This window comes from Pinus tabuliformis, chromosome 9, assembly GCF_031772625.1.
Source record: "Pinus tabuliformis cultivar Carrire ecotype Pingquan chromosome 9, CPIR1, whole genome shotgun sequence".
Lineage (NCBI taxonomy): Eukaryota > Viridiplantae > Streptophyta > Pinopsida > Pinales > Pinaceae > Pinus > Pinus tabuliformis.
This window is the reverse complement of record NC_142307.1, coordinates 110,677,100-110,701,188: the sequence shown is the minus strand read 5'-3', so window position 1 is coordinate 110,701,188 and position 24,089 is coordinate 110,677,100. Positions and strand designations below refer to the sequence as shown.

The 24,089-nt window shown below is 38.2% G+C and overlaps 1 protein-coding gene across 1 annotated transcript; it reads right to left on the bottom strand.

Moving 5' to 3' along the window:
* Positions 1-6,682: 6,682 nt before the first annotated feature.
* Positions 6,683-7,865, bottom strand: LOC149147321 (glutamate receptor 3.1-like). Its single transcript, XM_089445535.1, has 2 exons — positions 7,474-7,865; positions 6,683-7,353 (listed from the first exon to the last, which is right to left on the bottom strand). Exons 1-2 carry the CDS (start codon positions 7,861-7,863, stop codon positions 7,015-7,017), a joined length of 729 nt encoding a protein of 242 aa, XP_089301661.1. The 5' UTR covers positions 7,864-7,865; the 3' UTR covers positions 6,683-7,014.
* Positions 7,866-24,089: the final 16,224 nt, after the last annotated feature.

The following is a 24,089-nucleotide window of genomic DNA, read 5'->3' as shown; positions in this document are numbered from 1 at the left end:
ATAAGTATGTCTGCGACTTAATAAAGATATGTATGTTTGGCTGACATAGAGAACAGGAGGGATCTTTAAGAGCACCGAGAATAGACACTTGAATTCCTAATTGAAGCCTACCCAGATGGTATCCAGCTACATATAAATAAATTTCCATCAGAAATACAAACTGTAAGATAATAAAAACCCAGAAGAGAAAATAATCGCTGCTGCGGTGAACCGACTTCCTCGTCCGATCTACAACGCCATCTTTTCTCCAAAAATTCAGCAAGATCGCACACTGGCATAGCCGACCAAATCCGAGACGAAAGAAAACAACATCGGACTCAAGATCGCCCAAGATTCAAGTGAAATGCGAAGTACGAACAACTATTATGTTCTGCCAAAGTAATCTTTACTTTTCTTAACCTCCTCCACGCTATCCTCTGATCTAATTTATGTTGGAATGGCAGAGCAAACAAAACATAAATTCACAGATAAAACACTATTCTCCATTTTTTGATGACATAAATCACGATGGTTACAATGAATTTGGTGAAGGGTATTTAACCTTTTTCAACATACAACTATATACAATAACACACTCAAAATCATTTATCACTTAACTAGACTTCCCTCAACACCTCAATACTCAGTTAACAAACTCTCTATTTTTAACTAATGTTGGAATATTAATTCCAACTGCAAGCACCGTGGACGCAACATGGACAGCGATGGCAGCCGACTCAGCAAGCACGTACAACCCCAAAACCACTCAGCGAAACCAGCAAACCGCCTGACAGATTTCGGACCGCTTTTGCGGTGAAAGCAGTTTCCGTATAATCGACTTCGATCCAACAAATTTCGGCCACGTGTCCTCAGCCAATTCCGCTTCCGTACTGGTTTATCGGACACTATCGTTCAGCAGCAAAAGGCCTCCCGATATTCTTGTCCGCTGTCTGATCCGCTTCATCGTTCTCCGCCATTGATTGTTTCAAACCTGCATACGAGCCTACATTAAAAACATTGCGTGGAAGTGAAACAAGTTTGGTTGACCGCAGTTCTCTTTTATTAAGGCATTTAATAAAGTGTCATATGAGTAGGTGAACATTTAAGTTTTTATTTACGGCACGTAAAATGTAATTGTGCGTGTTCGTTTTGTTTTTACATATGTTTTGTTTTATGTGTTTTTTTTTATATAACGAGCCCAACAGAAACGTGCTCTGTATTGTTGTATTTTTGCATATGGGAGGGCCGTAATATTTTTAGTGTGTTGACCATTTGAAGAACGAGGCAGCAGCAGAAAACCAATGTATATTGCACAGCAGTGCATAAAGAAAAATGGGGGGAGCGCATAAGCTTAGGTAATGTTTTTGTTGACCAGTGTGAAGCAAGGTGAAATATCGCACAGCAGTGCGTAGAGTGAAGCAAGCAGAGTATAAAAAAAACCCAAGTTGAAATGTAATTTTTGTTGGTTGCCAAAATGAAGGGAAAGAAGCAAGAGCGTATGGTGTGAGTAAAGTTTTTTTTATGAATGTAATGTAAAATTTTACTGCATATGTAAAAATAGTTTTACAGCAGTGTGTAAAAATAGTTTTACACCAGTAAATGTAAAAGGGTTTTACAACAGTAAATGAAAATGGGTTTTTACACACCAGCAGTGTAAATTCTCAGGAGGAGACAGAGTTTTATTTTTGTTGGCTGAATGTATTTTTGGTGAATCCCTCTCAGTAAAAGAGGATGAATATGTATCAGGCATTTATGTTTAATGAATATAAATCTTTTTCTGGTTATGTAATACTCTGTTCTCAGTCATTTTTTTTAAAGCTTCCCTGTGTAAAAAGATCCTGTGGAGAGAAGAAAACAGAGCATTGCCTCTGTGTGTTTAGTTTCTTTGTTTTTGGGATTTTACCAGAAAAATCCCCAACAGTGGTATCAGAGCAGGCTTAGGCTCTTTGAAGGTGTTCAAGAAGCTGAAGAAAGGAGTTCTTTTGCTGCAATAGTTTCTCCAGCAGAGTGAAGACTCAGTCAACAAAGGATTCAGGTATTCCTCAAAGTTTTTTTTGTGTTGCTGTTGAAGAAAGAGTCAATCATTTTAAATACATAGTGAGGGATTTGAAGCATAGTTAAGAATGGCAAGGTCAAAGAAGAAAGCCTCCAATCCTCCTAAGGTTGTGTCTCCCTCTTCTATTAAAATAGAAAACAATCTATTTGAAAGCATTCTATTTGAGGCTCCAAGGTTCGATGGGAACTTTGATATATGGGAAATAAAAATGAGGGCTTTCTTACAGTCTGAAGGGATTGAAATTTGGGAATCAGTGATTGATGATAGCAAGATGGATAGAGAATCCAAGGAGTACAATGCAAAGGCAGCAAAGACTATCTTGGATGGACTGCCTGATTCTGTAAAGAAGAATTTAGGAAAATATTCATCAGCAAAGGAGATATGGGACAGACTTCATGACCTTCATGCAAAGGGAGCACTGACCATGACCATCAGTGAAGAAGAAAATTATGAACCCATCATAGAAGCTGAATGTGAGAAGGTTGACCTCATCAAACTTCAAGTAAAAGAAAGGGATGAAGAGCTCGCCAAGCTTAAGAAGGAACTTGATGAAAGCAAAAAGAAGCATCATGAAGAAGTCATATCCATGACAAATCAGCTGAATAGAGCAAAGAAGCAGGAAGACGCCTTGTCAAGTCAACTTGAACAAAGGCACAAGAGAGTGAACAAGCTTGTAGAAGAGATTGGACAGTACAAGGTAGAGATCTCCTCCCTTAAGTCTGAACTACAAGAAGCCAGGAAGCAGGCACAAGGAGCTGAAAAGAGAATGGAGAGCAGTCAAGCAGAAATCTCCAAAATGAAGACAGATATTATCTCCCTTAAAATAGTAGCATCTGAAGCTACTCATAGCAAAGAAGAAACTGAGGAACAACTTGCAAAGAAAAATAATGAGTGTGAAAGATTGGAAGAAGAGATTGTCCTCCTCAGGAAAAAGGTTGAAGGGATGAACAAAATCATGAAGAGCTCTCAAGCCTTGGATGACATGCTCAGCTATCACAGATCTCCATCTGATAAATCAAGACTTGGGTATGTAGGTGAACCCTCAAACAAGAATGAAAATGCTTTAAGCAAAGGAGATACGAAGAAGCCAAAAAGAAATTGTGATGCTGCTAGTTCCAGCAAAGGCAAGGAGAAAGATCAAGGCTACAATAGAAGAAATCCTACTCCAAGTAGAAAACCAGCTCCAAGAAGAAATGTAGCTGATGTCAAAGAGGTAAGAGGCAATGGTTATCATCAAAGGATCTCAAGGCAGCAAGGCTTCAGAAGTACATCAAGGAAACCTCCATCTCACAGGTACCAAAGTTCATTTTATGGTTATTGTTATTCTTGCTCAAACTTTGGTCATATGGCAAAATACTGTAGAGCATTTCATAGAGATAGATGTTGTAGTCTCCGACAATCTCCAAAAAATAATTTTACAAGAAGAAATCATGAATTTTTATTCATGAACAATGTTGAATGTTTCAAGTGTCATAACATTGGGCATATGGCACGTGATTGTAACTTAACATGGGCTCTTACACAAGCTAGACCCATGCAAAAGAAGAAAGTTACACAAGTATGGAGAAGGAAGGAAATACAGTCTGAAAGTCCCTTGAGCTCTCAAGCTGATCTAAGTTTCTTTTAAGAAAACTTTGCTGAAAGAAAACAATGCATACAGTTAGGGGGAGCCTGTAATTATTGATCATTATTGCTGAACTGTTTTAACAGTCATTCTTTGATGAAGATCTTGTTATAGGGGAGAGATATGGAATTAAATCTGCCATAAAAGCAGAGAAAAAAAAGTCTGCAGGGCATGGAGACTGCGTGGAGGATGTATTGCAGCGTAGCAGAGCGCAAATGAAATCTTTTTGTTAATCCCTCTGAAATGTAATACGCAGCGGTGTTGAAAAATGTAATTTTTTTCACATATGCAATGCAATATGCACAGAAGTGCGGAGAAGAAAAAGGGGCAGCGTTGAAATGTGAAGTGCAGCAGCGCGATAAGAAAAATGAGAAGCAGTAGAACGCACAGCAGTGTGTGAGTGAAGATGAAGATGAATTCAATGTGAATCATATGCATTGTATATGCATTGTAATGCAAAGCAAGGAGATCCGCACAACAGTGCGAAGGCAGAACATAGAACAGGGGCAGCGTGGAGACTTTTGTGTGTGGAGCACATGGATTAGAATGCACAGCAACATGGAATTTTTTTGTGGAGCACATGCATTGAAATGCATAGCAATGGAATGTAGTTTTTTTCTTTTTATGTAATGTGAGAGAATATACTCATAGCAGAGTGAGTGTAATACACAGCAGATGGAAATGTTTTGTATTGGCAATGAAAACGCAAAGCAGTGAGAGGAAAATGAAGGAGGAGCATGGAATGTAGAAAACGGAAGCACACATTAGTGCAACCATGAAATTTTTCACACAGCAATGAAAAGAGTAATGTAAGTTTTGTGGTTGTCTGTTGAGAGAGAAGGTAGAAGCGCAACAACGCATGTAAATATAGTTTTTGTTGTTTGCATCTGAAATGCAAGTGAGACACAACAACAGTGCGATTGTAATCAATGAAGGGGAGCATGCAGCAGCGTAAAGTTTTGGTTGTTGTTCATTGTGAAAACAATAGGAAGGGAATGCACAGTAGCACAAGTGAAATGTAATGCAAAGAAAACACAACAACGTGAAATCTTTGCAGTTGTTCTGTTGAGAAAACAAAAGGCAATACGCTGCAGCGCGTATGTGCTAAATGAATGTAAGAGACAGATTGAAGTGCCTCTGAAGAAGGCATGTTGGAGAATCCCTCTATTAAGAGGAAGATCTGTTGTCTTTTGGTGAATCCCTCTGTCATGAGGAAGGTACTCTTCAACACAGTCTCAGTTGAATCCCTCTGTTAAGAGGAAGACTATTTTGTTGTTTGTGGAACTGCATCAGAAGCAGTGTTGGTGAATCCCTCTATGTGAGGAAGTGTTTGGGTATGATTGAATGCCCAGCAGTTGAAATTAAAGGGGAGTGTTGGAATATTAATTCCAACTGCAGGAACCGTGGACGCAACATGGACAGCGATGGCAGCCGACTCAGCAAGCACGTACAACCCTGAAACCGCTCAGTGAAACCAGCAAACCGCCTGACAGATTTCGGACCGCTTTTGTGGTGAAAGCAGTTTCCGTATAATCGACTCCGATCTAACAAATTTCAGCCACGCGTCCTCAGCCAATTCCGCTTCTGTACTGGTTTATCGGACGCTATTGTTCAGCAGCAAAAGGCCTCCCGATATTCTTGTCCGCCGTCCGATCCGCTTCATCGTTCTCCGCCGTTGATTGTTTCAAACCTGCATACGAGCCTACATTAAAAACATTGCGTGGAAGTGAAACAAGTTTGGTTGACCGCAGTTCTCTTTTATTAAGGCATTTAATAAAGTGTCATATGAGTAGGTGAACATTTAAAATGTAATTTTGCGTGTTCTTGTTTTTACATATGTTTTGTTTTATGTGTTTTTTTTTTATATAACGAGGCAGCAGTAGAAAACCAATGTATATTGCACAGCAGTGCATAAAGAAAAATAGGGGGGAGAGCATAAGCTTAGGTAATGTTTTTGTTGACCAGTGTGAAGCAAGGTGAAATATGTGCGTAGAGTGAAGCAAGCAGAGTAAAAAAAAAACCCAAGTTGAAATGTAATTTTTGTTGGTTGCCTAAATGAAGGGAAAGAAGCAAGAGCGTATGGTGTGACTAAAGTTTTTTTTATGAATGTAATGTAAAATTTTGCTGCATATGTAAAAATAGTTTTACAGCAGTGTGTAAAAATAGTTTTACACCAGTAAATGTAAAAGGGTTTTACAGCAGTAAATGAAAATGGGTTTTTACACACCAGCAGTGTAAATTCTCAGGAAGAGACAGAGTTTTATTTTTGTTGGCTGAATGTATTTTTGGTGAATCCCTCTCCGTAAAAGATGATGAATATGTATCAGGGATTTATGTTTAATGAATAGAGAGTTTTATTTTTGTTGGCTGAATGTATTTTTGGTGAATCGCTCTCCGTAAAAGAGGATGAATATGTATCAGGCATTTATGTTTAATGAATAGAAATATTTTTCTGGATATGTAATACTCTGTTCTCAGTCATTTTTTTTAAAGCTTCCGTGTACAAAAAGATCCTGTGGAGAGAAGAAAACAGAGCATTGCCTCTGTATGTTTAGTTTCTTTGTTTTTGAGATTTCACCAGAAAAATCCCCAACAACTAACTCAGAGTAGAGTAATTACCCTATTTTAACAATTTCAAAAAACTTAAATCAAAAGTCAAAATAAAGATTGTACAAGGTAGGCACCATTATCACGCAGTACAAAACATGTTTACCGGTCCCAAAATTCACAAAACTTAAATCAAAAGTCAAAATAGAGATTGTACAAGGTAGGCACCATTATTGCGCAGGACAAGAACATATGTACCGGTCCCAAAATTCACAGAAGCAGAAGGCAATCAACATGGAGTGTTCCAGTTGCTATTGTGTTTAAGAGACAAGCCCTATAAAACAGCTGATTAACACAAATCGGTGTAATCCAGCAACGCTGATGCAGTTGAGTATTTCCGGGAATAATTACATAAACCCTTATTTATCAATAAGCGGCAAATTTATTAATGCAAATTTGTTAATCAGACTCTATCTAAAAACTTAAATCATCTACTAATTTTATTTGTCTAAAATAGCTCATGTTATGGCGAGGGTTAAGTACAGAGCATTAATGAAGAAAGGCTAAAACGGAAATCAAATGGTGTTAAGACTTAGACAGGCTAGGATCTTATATACAACCTCATTGGGTTGTCTGTTTCAGAACAGGCAGTCGTCTTGTTTGAAGTATGATTCAAAATCCAACAAATATCGTGGCATTAAGGAACGATTTTGTTCTCCTCAGACTTGAAATTTTCTTCATTCATTCCAATCTTTCGCCATCGTTGTCACCGGACGTAAAGCCTCCTTCGCCATGGCCTGATGAACCTTCAGGAAACAGTTGGGCCAGATGATCCTTCAGGGGTTGGGCCAGATGAGCCTTCAGTGAGAGAAGTTGGTGAGGCAACTATAGAACTATTCCATTTCCTGTGCACCGTGTAAAGCAATAGCACTATGGCTGATACTAACCCTGCTATGACAAAAAGGCCCCAAAAGTGTTGAACCTGAAGTTGGATGGTTCCCGATTGATCACTATTATATTTGCTGCAATCACTGTTATAGTAAGGTAACCATTGCTGTTGCAATCTGATCAGTTCGCCGTTTTCTGATAACTCTAGTATTCTGATAGAAATGTCCCTTACAAGTTCATAATCCATGCGATCAAACGCCTGCACAAAACAGCCCATCAGTATCCATAAATAAAACTAATTAAAACACCATGAATAGTTATTGCCTTGAATGTTTGCAACACAAAAATAAAATTACAGATCCCAATAGTAATTACTTACAAATCCCCAGTTTTGAATGGTGAACGTTTGGCCAGCGAAGGCAAGGCGATCGCAATGTTTTGCCACAAGAGATTCCATGTATGGACGTTCGTCCACGATGGCACCCACATCACCTCTGGACAAAGCTTTATAATAATCAGTAAAAGGTAGAGGCACTCGTCTTTGCTTAGAGATTCCGTAGTATTCCACGAATCCCTCTGCAACTGCAGATCCCATCTGATACCCAATTCTTAGATTGCTCGCCACTACACTGTTGATGTCATTAAGGGTTGGTTCTAAACGTGGGGCTGTTAGAATAGCCGATAAATTTGCTGTATAGCACGATTGGAGAATTCCAATAACAAAAAACCAGGCCACAAGCACTATGCGCCCCATTGCGGTGGATATCATCTGCAATCCCAAAATCAAATTTTCAATAAAAGCTCCAGACGTCTTGAACAGAAAAGGCAGAGGACAAACAGGGAATTTCTGATATAGAAAGAGAACGACCAACCCTGATCAGTGAACCAAGTTATAAAACTGAACCTGCACACAAACAAACATTGCTAAATTTATTGTGTTTTCCAACCCGTTCCATCGCTGCCGTAGTTCCAAATGATAGCTATATAAAATAGAGCATGGTCAAAGTTGTTCCTTACCATAATATGCTTCCGAATTGGTTACTAGGCTGCCCTTCGAAACGGCGAATGTTTCTATGCTCTAAAATATAGACCACCATCCCTCCGGTGATAAGGAAGCCCGCCATTAGTAGCCACAATTTAGCCGTCAAAGGTTTCGTAAAGACCCAGCCAAAACTAATGGTATTCTGATCTTTGAATGGAACAACTGCCACTAAACCAGAATCGAAGAAAGGCTGTGCAAAAAGTATTTCTCGAGAACGTTTTGATGTGATGGTGAAGTCGCCTACTGCTGCATCCAGTTTCTGAACAGCGAAAAACAACAGAGCAAGCATGAAAGATATGCGAATGTTTGAAGCGATGCTTTCTGGTACTGGTATTATCGTTAAGAACGACAACAATCTAAGGAGCTGTTCACACAGACAAAACCTATACCTTAAGCACAATTTGGTGAATAATAAAATCGTAGTTGTTGTCGTAACCATCATATGGGATGTAACGGATGGAATAATTGAGTGTTTTAATGGAAGCTTCAAACACTTTCACGCAGAATCCCCCGGCAGTGAAGTTTGTCCCCTTCTTTTCTACTGACACGAATTCCGTGAACGCGCTCTTCCAAGGCACACCTACTTTCAATATTCTTGAGGTTGGAAAATTCTCTGAAGATGGTGTGGTGAGATTTTCTGGGGCATGTGTATTCGTAAAAAATGTATGCATACATGTTGTCATAACGACGAGGGAGGCGACAAGAGAGGGCAATCCGACGCCTTCCATTTCTAGAGTTCTCGCATGAGCGCCTGAAGCCCAACAACTTCTGGAGAGGGGTTCACAAATCAAGCCCTAAATGCTCGTCATAAAAGCTTCCAAATGGCTTATGGATGCCTAATCTCTCGAAATTAGAAGATTATTGACTGGAAATCACTGACCGGTCTTGGAATTGGAGACGGCTGTTTCCTTCATTCATTCAGGATTCCTTTGAAATTAGAAGAGTCACGAGTATTCGACATAAGTTCGTCTCCCTTCAAATTTCCTTTGAGAGTAGAGCAGTATTAACCTTTACCTTTACAGGTAAGAGGCCACTGCTTTCATAATCGTACTCATCACCTCGAATATCGTCGACTATTCCAAGCCATACGATTTTCTGTGACCAAGGTTTTACACCTTTATCGACAGCCTTTAGAAAATGAAAATTATTATCTTATTAAGCATTTATAACCAAATTTTAAAATAATAAATAAAAAAATTATCTGGTTAAAAATCAATTAACAGATTTAAACGATAAACCCAAAGTATATAATGATTATAATTAGAATGTGAACCTCTCAATTATTGAATTTCTGCTCCTATCACTCAGTGGATAATTTATGTCACATCGACACTCTTCATGGGAAGGGTCCAATGTTACCAAAATGGAATATTTTTTTGAACGTGAACTAAATGACCAACGTTTTACACTTTTACCCGAGAGAAATGACCACACGTTTTAAACCTTTACCGACCGCATTTTCTGGGAGTTGTCTATAATATGATTTTTTGGAGATTCCGGTGACGGAATTTGGCAGAAGAAATTGAGGTTAAATCTTGATTTGTTGTAGTTAAAATGGTTTTTTAACTGTATATTTAGATTCAGCACCCTGAAAAACCCCTGGGACATTTTGATTTTGCAGAAACTAACTATCAAACTTGTGATTCCAATAAATTACTACTAAATTTTGACCGGCCAAAAAAGCTTCCAAAAAATCTCATTATAAAGCACTGCTATTTTCTGGTGTCAACGCCTCTCTCCCAGGGTTGGAATGTGGCGTTCTGTTCGAACGTTGTGTTCTTTGTCAGAAGTATCTTACGCTGAATACAAATTCTACAACGTTAAAATTGATTGGTTAAAAAAATTTTAATCTTAGAATTTGATGTCCAAACATTTAAAAATAAATGCTTGATTCGATGATTAGTAGTCACTGTATTCTTTGTTAATAGTTGGACGTTTCGTGTGAAGGGTGGGAGAGAATCAAAGAGTAAAAAGGGAGAAAAGTCAATGAGAAAAGTTAAAAGGAAAAAAAAATATTAATATAAAATAAATGTAAGTATTTTATATTATTAATAAGTTTAGTTTAATTTATAGATAAAATGTTTTTTTTTAAAATATTTTCTGATTAATTTTAATCAAAATCTATTATTTATTTTTAAAACTTGAGTGTTATAGAAGATGTTGAATCTATTTTAGAATTCATAAATGTATTTTAAATAACAAAAAACTATATATATTTTTTAAATTATTTTACCAAATTCATTAAAGAAAATTATTTCTAAATTTAACTAGACCATTTTAATATCATTTTGCGAAACTTTTAATTATTAATTATAATGTATTAATATTTGAGAAGGAGAAAATTAAAGAAAGAATGAAATTATAAATGAAAATTATGGGATACAGAGAGGAGAGGGGAGACGAGGGGAAGCGAAGGTGGGGGCACTAAATTAAGGGAAGAGCATGAAAAGTTAATTATAAATAAGAAAAGAGCATGGAGAGTCCACAAAGGGTAAATTTTCCTGAGGAGCAGGTTTATAAATGATAAAGATTTATACTATCATTTGCACCACATGTTGCAAAGAAAACGTCGTAAGGCAATGGTATAAGAAACAATAATATAGAAGAAATAAGTCAACATTTTATGTAATTTTGTTTCTTTACTAGTGTTTCTTTTTTATCATAAACTGGGTTCTATTGTCTAACAGATCATCTTCATTGATTTTTACACTTTATTGATAAAGTACAGAATCAGAGTCCTAGCAAAGTTGAGATTTATACCTTATTATCTTAAACTTGTGGTTATGTTGTTGATGATTCAAGCCATTTTAACAAAAACAAAGTTGAGATTTATAACTTGTTATCTTAAACTTGTGGTTATGTTGTTGATGATTCAAGCCATTTCAACAAAAACAATTTGAGTGGAATGTAAACTCCCATTTAGAATAATCTCCGGTCTAAGTTCCTGTATATCCATTAAGTCAATCCTATATCAAAGTATGCACTTCAATGGTTACGGAGTACAAAATTGTTTCAAATAAAAGGAGAAAATACAAATACGGACTTACAAAAGTTCCTAACTTTCTGATTGTGGAAGGATAATTGAAGCATACTTGTTTTGCAATGCTCATTGCAACCTAGGGGGCAGATTTTTCAAGAAGAAGAAGAAAAAAAAAGTGGGGGATGGGGGTTCCTAGACCCCACACACTCTTTAATTGCAGAACAAAGTTTGGCATCACCAACTCTTGCCTACCATATTCGTCAATAGGCGCATCATAGTCGTAATGGTGGTAATGTATGGACCTCAGCTTGTCTGGCCAAATACAGAGGAAATTTTTATTAATACCAAAAAATAGATGATTTAGAGAATCATGAATAAAGAATGATTTAGGCCCTTTCAACCTGGTGCGAGGTCAATATATAAGAAGGAAACTCTTCCCTGAAAGCATGGATCTCTCCATTGTTGCATATATGTTTTACTCTTCCCTGTGATGGCATGGGGTTTCCAAAGGCTTTCCTGAGCCTTACACGGAAGGCTTTTTATGGTACGATGGACGCTGGGCAATATTTGGTGTTGCAAGGAAACCCCAGTCAAGAAGCTGGCTTGTTGGATCTTCGGGGAGACCAGGAAATCCATATTTCTTTTCACAGAGGATCATCCCGCCAGACTGCAGTGAACCGCCACCAATCGCTTCGAGTGATTTCTTCGACCAGCCTGCAAGGAACTCTGGTTTCCGCTTCAAATTTCTGTCTTTACATTATATTCACGTTTACATGGTATATAGATGAGAAAACCTTGCATATTTTGTCTCTATTGGTTTGGAATCATGGTTTTAAATCTTAAAAATAACTTTTTTATTTAATAAAAACTAATTATTTCATGTATTTTTTAAAGATCGGTTCATTTAGACCTGACTAGTCCTAGTTTGACCGGTTCCAGTTTGAAACCCGATTTATTAAGTGGACTGGTCCGGTCACTAGTTCCGGTTTTTAAAAATATGGTTGAGAAGGATTTCGATTACTGCTTGTGGTTTAAGGAATCGTGGAAATGGGACATACCACAGAAACTCAAATGCTTTTGTTGGTTGGCACTACACAACCGCATCCTTACTTGGAAGAATCTTCAACAAAGGGGCTTTATTGGTCCAGGTATTTGTCTGATGTGCAAGCGGGGGAATGAAGATGTTGATCATTTGTTGCTTCAATGTGCATTTGTTATGGCAGTCTGGGAGGGGGTTCTGGATGCTTTATGTATTGTTCTAGATGCTTTTACATTATTTAGTCAATCTGGAGGAGTTGGAATGCACTAATTTGTTAACAGAAAGTTGCAATTGTGCAGGAAGTTATCATTAAGTCTGGTGCCTATTTTGCGGAAATAAGGCCGACTAAAAAATTCAGATTCCTAGGTATCTGGAAGGACTTTCCAGTGGGGTTTTTTGATGGGGCATGCTTGCACAGAAAATGTGATTCCGGTGCAGTCATTCTATTGGAGTCGGACAACTATTACCATTTATGTTGGGAGGGAGGTCATGGGACCAACAATAGAGCTGAAATTATCGCTTTATGGGGTGTCCTCATAGGAGCGAAATGGCTGGGACTAGAGAGCTTATTTGGAGATGCTAAGGGCATAATTGATTGGGTCAAGAATTACACTCTGTTTAATCCTCCTATTTTATCAAACTGGATGAGGCGGATTCAGCACCTGGTAAGTACTTTCCAACAAATAGATTTTGGTCATATATACAGGGAACAAAACCAGATTGTCGATCTACTTTCAAAGCAAGGCATCACAAAGGAACCTGGTAAGATTCATTTCGCAACTTTTATTCAGGATGTAATGACAAATGTTGAATGCATTAATTTTACTTAGGAGGCCACTGATGATATGATCTGGAAACATAAGAGAAATTATGCTATGGGTATTTTGGGGGTTAAGATGTTGGATACACATGTTGTAAATTTGTGTGTTTTTTGGACAATATGATCTGGAAACATAAGAGAAATTATGCTATGTGTATTTTGGGGGTTAAGATGTTGGATACACATGTTGTAAATTTGTGTGGCTTTTTGGACAATATGTAGTTTAATTTAACTTGATATAGATGAATATAGGGTAGATCACATAGAGAAACTCTAAAACAGAAAGGAAATAGACATGAGAGATTTAGGAGACATGAAATTTTTTTATAGACAGATACAAGATCATGTACAAGAAATAGAAAATCTTACCGATAAGAGAAGCTATGCTATGGGTATTTTGGGGGTTAAAATGTTGGATACACATGCTGTAAATTTGTGTCTTTTGGACAATATGTAGTTTAATTTGATATGGATGAATATAAGGTAGATCACAGAAAGAATCTCTAAAACAGTAGAAAGAAAATAGACATAAGAGATATAAAAAAATCTTATAGACAGATACCAGATCATGTACTCTCTTTTTGTATTAATAAAAAGAATGAAAAAAAATCTGAACACCTCCACGATTACACTGGACATGAATACTGACTCATTTTCTTCGCACTCAACCGAAGGGGCATCATCTTTCACACCCTGAGAACTACAACATAATTTCTCGTCTTTGCTCTGTCGCATAATTGCCGGCACTGGTTGCTTGACCTTTTCCATCTGTTGTTTCAACGATTTGCCGCAAAACATTTGCCCAGGGAACTACAAGAAAATACACCCGAAAGTGAATTTGTGCAGGCCATCTTTGCAGGACTGAAACGCATCGGTGTAATTTTGACATTGCTATTCTTGATTGAATGATCTTCATCTTCTGCTGAATTGGTAACATTATTGTCATAGTTTTTCTCTATACAAAGCCCGGGAAACGAGTTGGATGGAGCCGAAACCTTCAGCTCAGGAACCACATGGGATTGGGGGGTGTCATTGAATGATGGGCTAACTAGATCAAGGCTATTGGAATTGGTTGCCGGAATTAATGATGACGATTTGGGACTTGCAGGGGGCTCTAAGGTACCGCTCATAGGAAAGAATTCAGCTTCGTGTGCATTCAATTCAATTATATCCTCATCCTGGTAGTCATTCATATTTTCTCGCTGCAGAGAACCCTCAAAGACTTCAATTGATTCTCTATTTAAATGAGAGAGATTCCAACTGAAATAGCCCCCAATTTCTTTGGGGGATGCTGATGAAGTTCTAGTGGAAATCGAGGGAGGTAAAGTTATAGCACTGTGGGCGGTTGCAGGCACCTGACCCCTTGATTCTTCTTCTGTTTGCATTGACTTACAAACCCTATGCCATCTGAAAGGGGCAGAGTCTAGTGGTGCCTTGTAGGAATAATATTCCTCAGACAAATGTGTCATCTACTTCGTGGGTATACCAGAACTTTTTAGTAGCTCACCTGATGAATCGCTAGGCGAAACCTTTAGAACCAGTGATCATGAAGGGATCCCAAAAGCTCATCTTTGGAAAGAACTTCTAGGTTCTTTGACTTTTCAATGACAACTACTAAAAAATCAAATTTGATTTGTAGGCTCGTCAAAACCTTCTCAACAATCTCATGGTCACTTATATATTCACCATACGTTCTTGATTTGTTCTCTGCATTCATTTCCAGAGTCATAAACTGATTAACATACTCAAATCCATAATGACCATTGGCCAATACACAGGCTGTGCTATCGCTTTCTAAAATGTAGAGCCTATGAGCTGCTCAAGAGTGTCTCAGATTTGCTTTAGTTCACAAATCTCTGTTACAACCTTTAGAACCAGTGATCATGCAGGGATCCCAAAATCTCATCTTTGGAAAGAACTTCTAGGTTCTTTTACTTTTCAATGACAACTACTAAAACATCAAATTTGATTTGCAGGCTCCTCAAAACCCTCGCAACAATCTTATGGTCACTTATATATTCACCATACGTTCCTGATTTGTTCTCTGCATTCATTTCCAGAGTCATAAACTAATTAACATACTCAAATCCACAATGAACATTGGCCAATACACAGGCTGTGCTATCACTTTCTAAAATGTAGAGCCTATGTCCCTTGGGTTTTTCAATCAACAAGAAAGAGAACCTTGCATACTCTGTTTCGAGTAAAAACTATTAACCTCCTAGACTTTTTTGTGGTGTATCTCCTTGGTTTGACCTTGAATGCCCATCTCTTTCTGAGTTGGATCTGTTATATCTACCCAATTACTGTATTTCCTTTTCTACCTCTATCAACATATGCTTGTGATTCGAAAGAATTCTTCCAAGGAGTCATCATCTCTGTTCATACTTGTCGCAGGGGATAGCAGGGATCCCATTAGCTCATTTATGCAAAGCTATGCTAGATTCTTTGATTTTTCAATGACAACAAATAAAACAACAAATTTGATTGGTAGCCTCTTTTAAACCTGGTCAAGAATCTTGTAGTCAATTATATCTTCACTATGTGTTTTTGATTGGTTTAATTCATTCATTATTGGAGTCATAAACTGATCAACATACTCTAAATCCTTCATAGTTAAATTCCTAAGAGTCCTCCTATAAGTATGCAAGTTTTTTGTTTCTTCTTTGCCCAACCTTGGTAAGAAATATCTAAAGTGCCCCATGCTTGCTTGGTATAATTTTCTACTACAAATTTTGGAAATGTTGGCTCTTTTAGTCCGTGCTAAATAAGCCTTAGTACTTTTGAATACAAACATTTAGAACTTGCCTTTACAGATTTACCTTTGCATATAGAGTGGGTTTTCTGTTGCTTCTGTTAAATCTGTGGCTAATCAAGTAAGAGTCTATCTTGATGTACCAAGCCCTTGGACAAACATAAATAATCGAAATGTTTTTGTTTTAACCTTGTTGTACCAGGCTCTTGCTGATGACCTCTACCACTAGACTGCCAGAGTTTTTTCCTAGCGTATCTCCTTGATCTAAACTTGACTTGTCATCTCCTTGTACGTTGGCTCTCTTATTTCTACCCCAGTTTTGTTGTTCCTTTCTCTGCCTATGCTTAGTGGGACTAGATAGTAGACTACAAATTTTGATCAATCTAGCTGGAGTCGTCAATATCTTGAAGTTGCACAACAAATTCCATATTTGAACACAGAAGCACAGTCACAACCTACACATGTACATATTCTTAACATGAACAAAAGTAACAAAATGCAGAAATTCCATCTAAAAAGAATAAGTAGAAACTTGAAATTCTGGCTAGAATAAAGAGTAAACCTTGTTGGACTACATTTTTGGGCTGACTCTCCAATTGTGATACAACCCTAGCATTCACAGGCTGCTATAGAAAATGTCTGTGGCTCTCGTAAGGACAAACAAGCCAAATATTGGTGAATATTGAAAAGAACCAAATGACGATATGGCCATTCTTGACTACATTTAAAATATAAGACAGTCATAAATTAGAATAGAATCTGATAAAAAAGAATGACCAAAGTAAATGAATGAACTCTAAAACAGAATACCACTTGAGAAACATCAAAAGGCTCAATTCCTGTCCAAAGACAATACCACTAGAGAAAGATCCATAATCACTGCTTGAGCTACTTGAGCTACTACATTGGATGCTAACTGTTGTCGTCTCTTTCTCAATATCAACACTAGGGAAGTTTGTTGCAGGCATCTCATCCCCACCAACATCAACAGATTCATCACCAGGGTCACAACCTACACATGTACATATGCTTACATGAACAACAGTAACGAAATGCATAAATTCCATCTAAAAAGAATAAATAGAAACTTGAAATTCTGGCTAGAATAAAGAGTAAACCTTGTTGAACTACGTTTGTGGGCTGACTCTCCAATTGTGATACAACCCTAGCATTCACAGGCTGCTACAGAAAATGTCAGTGGCTCTCGTAAGGACAAACAAACCAAATATTGGTGAACATTGAAAAGAACCAAATGACGATATGGCCATTCTTGACTACATTTAAAATATAAGACAGTCATAACACTAGGACAACATACCGCAGGATTAGGAAGCCTTGCTGAAGCCTGGGTATTTCTGGTGCCTTCGCCTATCTCTTTGAGGCAATTGAAAACAAGGTTCTGTAGCTCCCATAAATAATCATCATCAAAAGCATCAATATCAACTTCGATTTCCTCCTCATTCTGACTTAGACCAATGTGCTTCCTTAAGAATGTAATTATGGGTACCGCCATCTCATCTGGTAATTGTTCAAGATCTTGACAAAGCTTCTTCTTTTCGTTAAATGACATCGGGTGTTTGCATTTTTCAACCTTCGGTTTCTGCTGACTTGGTACATCTGAGAGAGGAGCAGAATTTGGAGGTTGCACCTTTGGCTTATTTCTTGTTTCTGTAATTTTGTTACTATGCTGTTACTTCTTGGTTGGAATAAGTTGAACATCCTGAGTTAATTTTCTATAAACTTTATCTCCAGCCAAATCCCCTGTAACCTCCAACGCATAAGGGTAATCAGGAAGCATATTGTATGAAGTCCTAGCTCATACCTTTTTAGATTTTTTCATGATGGAATTCCTGTTGAGGTTGTTCTGAAATTGGTATCGCTCACGAGTTAGTATAAGGAGAGAGGCCATTCAATGTATGAGCCAGGGCTTTCTCTTCTGCCAGAAGAAAGAAACCCTTGCCAAACGTAAAAACCCTTGTATGAGCCAGGGCTTTCTCTTCTGCCAAAAGAAAGAAACCCTTGCCAAATGTAAAAACCCTTGCCAACCGTTCCAAGAGCAAAGGCAAGTACTCCTATGGGCGGAACAGAGCGTATGAGCGCCCAGTTAATGTTCTTGAAATTACATATGCTTACATGAACAATAGTAACGAAATGCAGAAATTCCATCTAAAAAGAATAAATAGAAACTTGAAATTCTGGCTAGAATAAAGAGTAAACCTTGTTGAACTACGTTTGTGGGCTGACTCTCCAATTGTGATACAACCCTGACATTCACAGGCAGCTACAGAGAATGTCAGTGGCTCTCATAAGGACAAACAAACCAAATATTGGTGAACAATGAAAAGAACCAAATGACGATATGGCCATTCTTGACTACATTTAAAATATAAGACAGTCATAGCACTAGGACAGCATACCACAGGATTAGGAAGCCTTGCTGAAGCCTGGGTATTTTTGGTGCCTTCGCCTATCTCTTTGAGGCAATTGAAAACAAGGTTCTGTAGCTCCCATAAATAATCATCATCAAAAGCATCAATATCAACTTCGATTTCCTCCTCATTCTGACTTAGACCAATGTGCTTCCTTAAGAATGTAATTATGGGTATGGCCATCTCATCTGGTAATTGTTCAAGATCCTGACAAAGCTTCTTCTTTTCGTTAAATGACATCAGGTGTTTTCATTTTTCAACCTTCGGTTTCTGCTGACTTGGTACATCTGAGAGAGGAGAATAATTTGGAGGTTGCACCTTTGGCTTATTTCTTGTTTCTGTAATTTTGTTACTATGCTGTTACTTCTTTGTTGGAATAAGTTGAACATCCTGAGTTAATTTTCTATAAACTTTTTCTCCAGCCAAATCCCCTGTAACCTCCAACACATAAGGGTAATTAGGAAGCATATTGTATAAAGTCCTAGCTCATACCTTTTTAGATTTTTTCATGATGGAATTCCTATTGAGGTTGTTCTGAAATTGGTATCGCTCACGAGTTAGTATAAGGAGAGAGGCCATTCAATGTATGAGCCAGGGCTTTCTCTTCTGCCAGAAGAAAGAAACCCTTGCCAAACGTAAAAACCCTTGTATGAGCCAGGGCTTTCTCTTCTGCCAGAAGAAAGAAACCCTTGCCAAACGTAAAAACCCTTGCCAACCGTTCCAAGAGCAAAGGCAAGTACTCCTATGGGCGGAACAGAGCGTATGAGCGCCCAGTTAATGTTCTTGAAATCAAGGGGTGTTTCTTGATATTGGTGGCTCCGCGGGCCAAGCCGAGGTGCCTCCTCGGGTCTTTTACCTGAAGCCATTTTATCAGATCCTGGGCTGTGTTCCATTGCTCGGCCTCGGCCCCTCATCTCTCTACCATCTCTCTGCCCGACCTGTGCTGCTCATATCGGCAACCCATTTCATTAGGTTAACTTTTGCACTATCAATTTGGTTAACATGGGCAGTTATTATATGAAACTGTATCAATCCGATGGTACACCTTTCTCCAATCGTCTAACACTTGATCCGACGGTGTAGACCGATGAAGAGTGGCAGATAGGGGAGTTGATTTCAGAGGGGAACACCTTATGGCATAATTATTATTAGTAATAATATAGAGAAGAATGATTTTATTATTGGAGAAAAGGATATTAGAGATATAAGGATTATAAGAATAAAAAGAGGGAGAAGAACATAGCAAGATAGAAATAGAAAAAGAGAGTAAAAGTAAAAAATAAAAAAATAAAAGTAAAATTTTATTATTATAGGGAGATAATATCTATGATAAGGAGATGAATTAAAAAAAAGAGGGGAGTAAGTGGAAAAGACAAGAAAGGCTACGGCTTAGAGGAGAGAAGATGGATCATGGATTTACATAAATTGTTGAGCTTGTAGCCATCATCATGGTTTGAGTTGTTAGGATTTTTCTTAATTTCATGGGTTTCTTTGATGACTCAGGTAGAGAGGAAGGGATTAGAGATCATAATTTTGGCTTTGTTAAAGCAAATTAAGTGTTTGGGGTTGTGGAAATGCTTTGCAATAGTAGACTTTGATGTATAATTATGGAAGCTGTCTGTTATGTGCTCCTTGAACCTACCTTTAAATGACCTAATAGTCATTTGGCCTATATAATCCTTGGCACAAGAGTCGCAGATTTGACCGGCACTAGGGCCAAGCACTAGGTCATCCTTGTCTTTGGCAGGGTTGTCTAAGGTTTTTATGTGGTTTGAATAAGGTTTAGATATTCTTCTCTAAAAGAATCTTTGATAAGAGATATGCAACTCCGTGAATGTAGGGAAGAGAGACTAATGGTTACTATTCTAAGTCTATCAAATTGTTTAGGCATTTTGTTCCATAATTGTGATTGCTTTTCTTGCTTATCTAGATACATTTATTTACTTTTAAGATATTAATGCTAGGAAACAAATTAATGTTAAGTAACTTGTACCAAAGCAATCTGCTATACATAGCAATTCCATTAATAATTCTCTTTTTCTAAATTGGTCTTTCTTGTCTTCTTTTTTCATGGCATATATACACTATGAATTTCCACAATTTTAAACAAAAGAGGTTATGGTGATAATATTTCCTAACATGATTGTAATATTCCCTTTTTTTGGATATGGTCAAAATGGATGAAACCTACCCATGGTATTTACTGTGGTATTTTCCCATGGTAACTACCCCTAGTATTTTCCTTCAATATTGGAGGAAAATATTAAAATAAGGCTTCTAGAGAATCCATCAAGCCTATAAAAGGGAAAAGGAGATAGACATTAGATCATTCGGGTTTATCTATTTTGTTGTATTTTTCATGAGAAATTGGCGTAGCCAGTTCCAGTTTGATCCCAGGGATGAAAACCCCATGGGTGTTATTTTGTTTGGTGGATTCAGCCAGGGTCCACGATTGTGCTTTAGTACATTTGTTTTCTCTTTTTGATAAGCAGTCATGCATACCATTGTAGGGGCTTGAGATTTACTATATGGGCATGTACCATTTATAATTATTAATAGAAATAAAGGTTTCATTTCAATATCCCATTGTGTTCGGTGTTTTGATTCCAATTATTTTTAAATAAAACACCTAAATGTGCCAAATTTTGGTTGATTATTTCGTTGTTCGGGATACTACAGTGGTATCAAAGCTATGCATCCTACCAACATGATGGTTTTATGCAGGGAACTTCGGTGAGATTTACTTTCAACCTAGCCAACATTTCCATACTCGGTGGTATTAGATATCACCCTAGTTGGTCTAATTATAGTTTTCTGCATTGGTTCAAGGGTTATCATTTTTATTGCAGAAGGAATGGGCCCTGAAAATAGAAGGCGAGCATTATTGTAAAGGAAGACGGGCCAAGAGGCCATAAAAAAAATGCATTAGATTTGGGTGTGTTGTGCAGAATCTAATCATTGGGAGGCCGAGATCTAATCAAAACCTGGAAGGTTGATCCATTTTTAGCAGGTCACTAACGTTACTAAGACCGCTCGAATCAACCCTAGTTGCGCATTATTGTAAGGTTGTGGGGTTGTTTATACGTCGTGCAGGCAATAAGAACAATGGCTTGAAGGTTGTAAAGCCTTACTCGTCAAAGTGTTGATCTTCACGATCAAAGGGTGATCGAAAGGGTCGAACGACAATCTGGTTATTTCTTGAAGCCTGTGTGCCGCCCCTCAGTATGAAAAATCGAATTGGCTGAATAAAATCAACAAAATCATCACTGTCGACTGACAACTAATTTGTGGACCGACAACCAATTGGTGGAAGGGTGTGGCATCAGAGCGGCTTTGATCATCATTTTGGAGACTAGAGATTGGTGCTGAAAGTCTCCCTCCATTTCGCTTGATAGTAGAATGTTGTTAAAGATCGAATCTGGGGAGTCAAGTGGCATCCAAGGTGTATATCGATCCTATTAGTGATCGATCTATTTACAATTGAGCCATTACTCAGATCTATTTATAAAATAATTTATATTCAGCATCCACGTTCGCATTCTTGTCAGAATAGAGACATCTCGTGCATCCTATCATCAACCTACTGAGAGCTCATTACAAGGGTGATTCTTACAGCACCGCTAATAGGCAGAGGCATATTGTTCCCTTGAGTAAAGGATGATGACTCCTATACGCGTTGAGCAACTTGTTGTTCTGTTGAAAAATTAGTATGGTTTCCTGTGTTATCTATGCACGAATCTTCAATATCAATGACGTGTTAATGAGCAGCGATGGTGGTGAAAGTCACTGCCCTCCATCTTTGAGTCGAACGCTACTTCAGGAGGAGAAAGTGCTAAGGGTTGTTTGGAGCAACGAATTCAAAAACAAATTGTGGCATCTAGGGCCGAGAACATCCCCAACGCAGGACAAAATACCTTCAGGGCTGAGAATCCACCCCTTCTAGCCATCGAGCCAAAGTAGTGAAGCCCGTACAACGATTTGGAGTTTGCCATCTGCAAGAACAATGGATTGAGATATACAGGAGGCTGACTATTATCAACAACATTAAATCTCCCATCACGCTGGAACCCCTGCTCATTGGCTAAATTACTGCATAAACTGAGGAGGTCAAACCACTGAGGAGAACGTCAGCCTGCAATGATCTATCATTAATTGTTGGGTCGAGCTAGTGTGCCGAGGATCTTAGGAAGAGTGTCCATTGTACAGAGGAGGCATGCCACCACTGCACTCGCAGGAGAGAGACCGTGGATGCTGAGGCGAAAGTGCAGCAAAGGGATTGTGAGCCCGACAGTCCATCAGATAGAGGAGACGTGCCACCATTGCAAATGCAGGAGAGAGAGGACGTGGACGTTGAGGCGAACGTGCAGCAAAGGGGGTCGTGAGCCTTGAGGTGAACGCATCAATGACACGTAGTCTAGATCGACTAATTGAAGAGGCAACGAATTTTATTCTCTCGTTTCGGCCACATCATACGCTTCCCGAAGTGGAATGGTTCGACACCTATGTGTTGAAGCGGAGGGCGAGTTTCCAAATTTATAACAGAAGTCGAGCTGGCCAGAATTAAGGAGGTCAAGATTCATTGTGACACCAACTTTCATAAGGGACTAAGGGACTAAGGCCAGGTTATATTAATGATTTGTGCAAATTGGGAAGAGGCCGAGTTGAGGAGAATATCACTATTACAGAAGTTTATTGCTTGCAAGAGAACAATTTGTTATCTCTATTCAAAGGAGGTAAATCAATTTTATTGAAGAAAGCCAAGGAGAGAGAAGGAAGATCAAGCGTCAAAATCCATTGATGCCAAGCCATAATGTCATCGCTTTACTTTTGGAAATGCCTCAGGAATCAACATAGTAGTACATCCGCTGGTCCTCTGGGCTGCAATATTTCAGTGGATCAAAAATGGCAACAACCTCCAGATCAGAAGAAAGAGTAGAACAACAAGCCTTTCTCTCGGAAGATCCATGCTATCCTTCAACAATCAAAGGATATCTGGAAGGAAGATGTAAAAAGCAAGTGTCTCTTTGAACTTGGATCCAAAATGCAGAGAACAAAGTCAAAAGATGTCCTCCTACTATTAGACAAATTATACATAGCTTTATGTCTCACACAACAATTAGACTGGAAAGGGTCAAGTTGGGCCTTGAAGCCATCCATGTTTACTTTGATACAACCTAGGTTCTTGGAGCATTCTTGTGAAAAAGTTAAACTCATAGTCACCACTTGTCTCAGTAAAATCTTAGCCTTAACAATGTCGCTACCGCCCTACAATGATGACATCATGAGGAGGATTTTTCGAGTAATGGTAGGAGCCCTCCAAGGATTGGACAATATCACCCTTCTTACTTTCTTTCAGAGGTGCAAAATTTTAGAATGCATGGAAAAATCCAGATTTGTTATACTTATGCTGGATCTAGAATGTGATGACTTAATCCTTCAGATGCTCCAATGCTTTTGCACCAACATTACAACATCTCATCCAAAATTTGTCAAAACAAACATGCAAAATATCATGTCCCTAATCTTAGGAGAAGATAAGGCCATCTACAAACAATTGAGGTCCAAATTGTTGGCCATTTGGAGGAAGGAGCTAATTGTATCACCTATTGCCTATGAACTAGTTGAGGGGTTGGTCAAACAAAACATCAAACTACTTAAAATGAAGTTGACCAAGGAGGAACTAACAAGGATTTGTGGAGACAACAAGAATGAACTAAGGAGGAAAAGCCTATGCTTTGTATGCAAGGGATCTTGGGCACTTAACCATTCATGTCCATGTGATCGGAAGGAGGCAACAAGTACAAAAGTAGAGCTAATTCATTTAGACCACCAGGATTCATATGAAGGATCCAAGCAGTCAAGTACAGATGGTCAGCAACAACACAATGCTATTCAGAAATACATGTAGGACATCCATGAAGAGCATGAGC

Coding starts and splice junctions, on each gene's coding strand:
- LOC149147321 (XM_089445535.1), bottom strand. CDS start 7,863: ATGATATCCACCGCAATGGGGCGCATAGTGCTTGTGGCCTGGTTTTTT. Junction 7,354..7,473: donor CCATTCAAAACTGGGGATTT/GTAAGTAATTAC, acceptor TGTTTTGTGCAG/GCGTTTGATCGCATGGATTA.